The following is an 8478-nucleotide window of genomic DNA, read 5'->3' as shown; positions in this document are numbered from 1 at the left end:
TACACATACATATGTAACTAAACTTATGAAAGGTAAAGGGGGATGCCGTGTTTACACATACATATGTAACTAAACTTATGAAAGGTAAAGGGGGATGCCGTGTTTACACATACATATATAACTAAACTTATGAAAGGTAAAGGGGGATGCCGTGTTTACACATACATATATAACTAAACTTATGAAAGGTAAAGCGGGATGTCATGTTCACATACTTATCATTGTTAAAGTTGAAAGGTGACTAATGTTTCGTAAAGAACTTCGAACAAGCAAATGGTTTTAGGTTCTGATAAATAAGTTTAATAACTTTGTGATGACAATGTATTTACACCATAAACCTTCAGCACTGTTAAACATGCAAAATATATCATACTAAAACGAAAAAACATTGTTTAATGAACAATGGCATGGAAAGTGAAAACTATACAGCGTACGAATAAACAATGCTGTCATCAGCATTATCGACCTTCAACTCTTGAGGACCTTATCATGTAATAAACTTACGCTTTTTGGACAATAATCTAAAAGGTTAGTCAAACAAATAAACGACACGAATAAATAATATATATATATTGTTATATTTTGATTTACCGACGAATGTTTTTCCATTACATGTAGGGAACGTACATCTATTTTACAAACGAGACAAAAAGCTCAATACCTGGAATGGCCTTTTGAATACTGATATCCACTGTCCCGCACCACCTGTCGGGCCAAGGGGAAAAGTTCATCTCTTCGGGTGAGGAGGGCAGGTATGTGTTTACAGATCTGAGCAGCGGCTTCGTTCACGGAAACCTGGAAAATTTTTTGAGAAAATTTACGACTTGTAATTTTACAATGTAAAATACATAATACTGGAAAAAAAAAGAAATTGTACTTAATAATTCAGGAAATAAATAAATATGTATACATAATCGATTAAATTCCCGTTCAGAAAACAGTATGTGCCATTTAGTACTACGTGTTTAAAAATATTAATCATTAATTTTATTGTCGTTTTTTTAAAACCATAATTGTTGTCACAAAATAAATTTGCTTAGAATTCAAGAGAGAGAGATCTGTAAATATTCAGTAACAAAGACTATTTTTCCTAAACTAAAATAATATCTCAGAAAGCTAATATAATATTCACGACCACTAAAAACAGAAGAAAATTTGTTTGTTTTGTTTTTTGAATTTCGCGCAAAGCCACACGAGGGCTATCTGCGCTAGCCGTCCCTAATTTAGCAGTGTGAGACTAGAGGGAAGGCAGCTAGTCATCACCACCCACCTATTGGGCTACTCTTTTACCAACGGATTGACCGTCACATTATAACGCCCACACGGCTGAAAGGACGAGCATGTTTGGTGTGACGCGACCCTCAGCTTGCGAGTCGAGTGCCTTAACCACCTGGCCATGCCGGGCCTAAGAAAATTTGTCATGGTTTCTATAATGATTTCTAGCTTCTAGTCTGGGCTTAAACGGCTAAACTATATTCAAAAAATTTAGAAGTCCATCGAAACATTCGAGCTTTATTTTCCATGCTCAATTTGTATCATTCATCATTAATGGCGTAGGTTTCGGTGGGCCCGCCCATCACCCCTCACCCCCTCTTTTCAATTTTTCCAAGAAAAAAATGCATACAAATTAGAAAAATTATTCTCAGGAAAAGCAGGAAAATTCATAAAATTCCATCTAAAACCTAAGAGCTTCCAGGTCCCAATGGCAAACTCTGGACCCCGGGTGTAATGGGAGCGCCTATGGCGCACTCTGAAATACCCTCCTCCCCTCATTTTAAATTTGTCTCCTACAGCTATGTTCATTAAAGAGAAAATGGTATCCCTAATTACGTTAACTTTATTCTACAACACAGTTATGCTGTCCCCATTCAGTTAATGTATGACATTGCCAAGTTCATCTTGAAGAGATGCCATTTGACTGGATCATGTAAATTATTTTGGATTGAAAAATAACTTACACATTTATAAAGAAATAAGATTTTATGATTTATTGGGTCAGTGTTTTTACCTTTTTATTTCTCCGCTGATATATGCTCAAGTTTCTTTCAACTTCAGCCTAGTAAAATATGGTATTTATCTTTTAAAAAATAGCGTTCCAATATGTTATTAAGTTGCACTATTTTATTTCTAAAATGCTGTATGAAATTCTGGAGCTGACTACCGATGGAAGACAAACACATTATAGATACGAGGTACCTCACAAAAATTTACCCGTTACTAGGAAACGACTTAAGCAGCGCGATATTGAAGGATGAAATTTCCCAGATGTGCCACAAACGGAAACCGGATTACTATGTTTAAGACAGTATATATATATATATTTTTTTTGTTATCACAGAAAACTTTACCCTTCACTGTAATTGTTTTATATATATATCAATATGAAATATATCATTTTCGTTTCTTTAATTCTTCACGTTTTCTTTTTAATAGAATAAAAGAAATTTTCCAGTGAGTTATTGGGCATAGCGTGCCGAAATATGTAATCGAGGTGTCCATAGTTCGAGTCCCGTTAATGAAAAAATAAGTTTCGCTCTCATTTTGGGGTGGGGTGGGGATGCGTTATAAGAGTAACAGTCAAATCCCACTATTCGATTAGCCCAAGAGTTGCCAGTGGGTGGTGATGACTAGTTGTCTTCCTTCTAGTCTTACACTGGTATTTTAGGGACGGCTAGCGCAGATAGCCCTCGTGTAGCTTTGCGCGAACTTCTAAAACAAACTAACGATGAGTTTTATATAATACATTATTAAGTAGATTATTCAAGAATATAGATATAAATGTTAGATCAATTGATAACGCATATACACTTTTATAACATTTCACGTGTTATATTAGTATGTTGACGTATTGTTCCAACATTATCATTCAGTTCTAAAGGAAACATTTCACACATACTAATACAACATGAACAATACGTCACAATATTATCATTCAGTTCTAAAGGAAACATTTCACACATACTAATACAACATGAACAATACGTCACAATATTATCATTCAGTTCTAAAGTCAGTCTCTAACAAACCTCGTGTAATGTTAACGGTTTTTCTGGTTTTCTCTTGCAGTCGAATCGTCCATATATTGCAGCATACTTCCTCATTTCGTCCATCCTTCGAGCATCATCATCGGGCATATTCATCACATACTAGAAGAACACAATTTTCCTTATCAACGTATTTACCATAAAGTACAAGGTTCATACTTTATATGCAGCTTAACATAAGGATTGTTCCTAAGACGTCATTATATAATTAATTACAGCATAAAGAATTGTACGAGACTCTTTATTGGAATATTTAACACGTACTGAAATACACAAGACTCTTTATTAACGTATTTAACACGTACTGAATGCCACAAGACTCTTTATTAACATATCTAACACGTACTGAATACCATACCACAAACCTCTTTACTAACATATCTAACACGTACTGAATACCATACCACAAACCTCTTTATTAACATATCTAACACGTACTGAATACCACAAGACTCTTTATTAACATATCTAACACGTAGTGAATACCATACCACAAAACTCTTTATTGACGTATCTAACACGTACTGAATACCACAAGACTCTTTATTAACGTATTTAACACGTAGTGAATACCATACCACAAACCTCTTTATTAACATATCTAACACGTACTGAATACCATACCACAAGACTCTTTATTAACGTATCTAACACGTACTGAATACCATACCACAAGACCTCTTTATTAACATATCTAACACGTACTGAATACCATACCACAAACCTTTTACTAACATATTTAACACGTACCGAATACCACAAAACTCTTTACAACATATTTAACACGTCCCGAATACCACAAAACTCTTTATTAACATATTTAACACTCAATTAATATTACAAACTATGCATGGTGAACCGACATCAGGATTCTAGAAACAATTTGCAGCAATCGAATTTTATCAATGTTTTGTTTAAATGAAGATGTCGAGAAATAAATAGATTGGGGTATTGGATGGGAAAAAATCGCTTATAGGATTCTTTTTCACTGTCACACTACGTTCAGTCTTATAATTAGTATTAAAGTAATTTTTTGGCACAGCTAAAAGTTATCAGTTAATTAGGATGTGAACATGTACGCAAAATATGTTTCAAACAGTTAATTGTTGCTATATCCGACGCTTTGCACACAGTTATGCAGTGACACGTCATCGCAGATACTGGTAGTAGCGCCACGGACGATGTATTTAGCACCTATATATATTTGGTTCGAGCTAAAATCGCGAGTTCTGGACAGTACAATGTTGCCACAGGTAGGCTTATCACTAGAGAAACAATAAACAGCGAAACTGTTAAACATTTCTGAGAAAGAAGCCTTCAACGTTCCCATGGAAACGGAAAAACTCGCACCGCAGAGCGTTTAGTACAGAAAAGGTCTCTGGAACGACACCACAATCCAATCAGGAACAGTGCGGAACGACACCACAATCCAATCAGGAACAGTGCGGAACGACGCCACAATCCAATCAGGAACAGTGCGGAACGACACCACAATCCAATCAGGAACAGTGCGGAACGACACCACAATCCAATCAGGAACAGTGCACTCTCAGCAGAGTCAAGTCCATGGCTACGACAGTTAACCCTTTGACCCCGTTCTTAAAAAAACATCAACAACAATAAAAAAACCCACACGAACTTCCTGCCACACTTCGAAATCAACGGCTTTTATTTTTCAGCCTATACCATATGTGTTCCAGTACCATCACTACTTTAAAGTGGTGTTAGGTGAAGAAGAAATATCCAAAAAGTTTCTTTCGTGTTAGTAAATGCCTCGTTACGTCTAGACGCTCTGACAACATTTCTTTGTGCTCGTCAAGTGTCGACATCCCTTTATCTTGACTTTTTCTTTTTCTAAACAAGCGAGAATTTAAAAGCCGAATATTTTAAAGAGATCATTCTTCAACGCCCGGCATGGTCAGGTGGTTAGGGCGCTCGTCTCGCAATCTGAGGGTCGCGGATTCGAATTCCCGTCCCACCAAACATTCTTGCTCTTTCAGCCGTGGGGGCGTTATAATGTGACGTTGGTAAAAGATTAGCCCAAGAGTTGGCGGTGGGTGGTGATGACTAGCTGTCTTCCCTCTAGTCTTACACTGCTAAATTAGGGACGGCTAGCGCAGATAGCCCTCGTGTAGCTTTGCGCGAAATTCAAAAACAAACAAACAAACACCATTCCTCAATACGGGCTGTCAGTAAGAAGAGCGTGTAATATTATTTCAAGTAGACTTTATTTGTTATACGCCGCTGCTGATAAGGCCTATCGCTCAATACGTCACGAAGCAAACTGGTTACAGTATAATAAGTCTTGGTTTAAACGCTATGTTGTATTTATTTTATTTATGCTTGTAATTTATGGGGGCGCCATCAGCAGATGATATGCCCCCATTTCACTGATCTCTAGCCGTCCCTAATTTAGCAGTGTAAGACTAGAGGGAAGGCAGCTAGTCTTCACCACCCACCGCCAACTCTTTTACCAACGAATAGTGGGATTGACCGTCACATTATAACGCCCCACGGCTGAAAGGGCGATCTTATTTGGTTTGACGGGGATTCGAGCCTGCGACCCTCAGATTGCTAGTCGAACGTCCTAACCACCTGGCCATGCCGAGCCTACGCTATGTTGTTTATAAGACATCAGGTTTTATAGCGTAGAACGCCTTAATTGGCGGAGCATGACACCTGGCGGTAATAAGAATGTAATACTGCCTCAGAATAGAATTTAACAATGATCTAAATTACTGAAATATTATTATACACAGTCTTAACAGTAATGTCACGCCACTTTCAAATAACTATTAAGTGTCATTCTCCTCCAATTAGGTATTCTATTCCAAAAGTCCAATATCCTTTTTTTTAACCACAAGTTTTACTTTAATTAAGTCAGTTACATGCTTTATGTTTATCAGTTTAATGTAACTACGCTGTTTAATAGAATAGTGCTTAAAATTTTACTTTAAGCCTTAATCTTTGGGTTCTATTGCTCTAAATTACTTTTTTATTAGCTATTAGCTATTTATGCGTTTTTCTTTTACCACACAGCTGTTTAATCCCCCCCTCAAATAAAAATATTCTTACAGACCTGAGGATCTGGCTTAGTTAGCATCTTAAAGTGATTTTAATTTGTTTATTTTAAGCGCAAAGCTGAAATAATAGGCTATTACCACTATGTCTGCTAAGGGGATCGAGCCCTGAATTATAGTGTTATAAGCCCTGAAGCCACCGGGAGACCTTTAGAGGACACTACAATAAATGAGTGGCTCATTCTGAGTATATGTATATACATAATTCTGAATTTAGGACACAAAATATCATTACGAGTATCTTCACCATTAACATCAAGTCACCCGGCGGGTCAGCGGTAAGTTTACGTACTTATAACGCTAAAATCCGGGATTCGATTCCCCGCGGTGGACAGAGCGCAAATGACTGGTTATCTGGCTTTGCCCTAAAACAAACAAACATTTAAACCAACCTTAATATACAGTGCACACAAACATATATTGAAGCAATTTTTACTTTTTTAGGATGTTTTAGGGAAAAACCTTGCACCGTCACTCAGTAAGAAGAAGAATATATATATATATATATTACACCAAATTCTTGAGTTAAAGTATCAAAACTCACTTTACTTCACACAACCAGTTTATATATTTTTCAAATCTAGGATCACCGTTGGTGAGAGAGGATTATTTCAATGAAACCAACTTTAAACAAAACGCTAAATAAATACAACTCGTTAGAATACAGAGGCTTGAATTTAACGTAAAGACTACGAACAGCCAAATAAATACACAATCGTGTGTTCCTGTAGTTTTTTTTAACTACTATTCTAGACGAGTGTACTGATTAGGTTAAAAGGAAGTACAACAAAAAAGTTTATGTTATACTCAACCTTGAACTGACTGTGTTTTTTTTTTTTATGAGGAAAAAAAAGTAATTTACTGTCATCACGAAAATGATGGATGGTAAGTAATTACTTTCTGAACATTTTACCTTTGTTTAAATATTTTACGTAAACACTACAATTACAGACGGGAATACACTCGCTAGTAATTTCACAGAAATATTGAAACAAATGCACAAAACAATATTGAAACTCCATATACGAAGCTGAGCCTAGAATTTAACGATTGTCGTTTAAGATGTGTCAATACCATAACAATAACGTTTTCCGAATATTTATTTAAAGCAAGAAAAAAAAAACCATAAAAAGCTCGTGTTCTGATTATCACCACAGCATCAAAAGTAATATGTGCTGGAACATATATTAACTTTGAAAACTTAGCGGAGAATTACCATTTTCTACAAACCAAAGGATTACAGTAGTTATTTTGGACTCTGACAGACCATGAAACAAGGATTTAGCAGTCAAGTAAGCCTGAAGGGCTTATAATATTAACATTCGTGGTTCGATTCTGCGATAGGCACAGAGCAGGTAGCCCATAAAACAACTTTGCGCTTAACACACCAAACTTTGAAATAAAATATTTCCGAAAAGAGGGAAAAGGAAGTTTTCTTTATGTACATATATATATATATATATATATACAGGACCTTATGAAGCAGTAAGGCCAGTCAGGCCATGGCCTGACCATTTTTTCATGGCATGTATTAAAACTTTCTTCTTTTAATTCAATACAATACGCTGTGTGTATGCAGTATTTATAGCTAAAATGGATGATTCAATCTCATAGCATTACATTTTCAAACATTTTCTGGGGGACATGCCCCCAGACGTCCCTAGAAATGGCATGCTTTGCATGGCAATAGTGTGCTTTTCACACATCGAGTGTCACATTATTTAGCTGTGGCAATGGCCTGACCACTCCAAATTGCTTCCTACGGCAATGATATATTTGTTGTTGTTGTTTGCTTTGTTTTTCGAATATAATTAACATCTACCCAGAATGTCGTCCTGAAAAGGAACATTATACAAATTACATAAAATGAAGTACAGAAAACAAAAAGTCGTCACGAATCCGTATGGTAGTTTTCAGTATCAAAAGGGCATTTAAAAACCTAGGTTACAACATAAAACGTGAAACGTTTTTCTTTATATCAGTCGAACTGCAGTGTTGAAGTAAAGAAACAACAAGCTCATTGCCCAGTTTTGGTGAACCAGTAGATATTTGAAACAGCAAGTTTCTGTTCACACGCCAATCAAACGAATATGTATAAAAGAAAAATTATGTATCGACGTACCTCTTAAATATGTCTGTTTGTTTTATATTATTAAAATCAAAATACTTTTATTAAGTTTCCCCCCCCATTTCACAACTATTCATATTTCACGAATATCAGAGAAGGAACAAATTTCGAGGCTTAATTTCGAAAATGACCCATAATGGTTTGATGAGACTAACTAAATCTGATGATTGTATTTCTTTAGTGATGTATTTGTTTGTTTCTGAATTTCGCGCAAAGCTACACGAGG

General features: G+C 35.9%; 1 protein-coding gene across 9 annotated transcripts in view; it reads right to left on the bottom strand.

Moving 5' to 3' along the window:
- Positions 1–8478, bottom strand: part of LOC106465536 (NGFI-A-binding protein 1-like) — a 186168-nt gene that overhangs the window by 29073 nt on the left and 148617 nt on the right. For all 9 annotated transcript variants that reach the window (XM_022393447.1, XM_022393444.1, XM_013925759.2 and 6 more), the window contains 2 exons: positions 3027–3146; positions 662–795 (listed from right to left, as the gene is read on the bottom strand). In XM_022393447.1, the coding sequence (XP_022249155.1) occupies positions 662–795; positions 3027–3146 (254 nt within the window). The remainder of the gene's footprint in view (positions 1–661; positions 796–3026; positions 3147–8478) is intronic.

The sequence above is a fragment of the Limulus polyphemus genome, unplaced genomic scaffold (genome assembly GCF_000517525.1).
Source record: "Limulus polyphemus unplaced genomic scaffold, Limulus_polyphemus-2.1.2 Scaffold1974, whole genome shotgun sequence".
NCBI lineage: Eukaryota > Metazoa > Arthropoda > Merostomata > Xiphosura > Limulidae > Limulus > Limulus polyphemus.
Note: the sequence above shows the minus strand (reverse complement) of the source record. Positions and strands in the feature narration are given on the sequence as shown.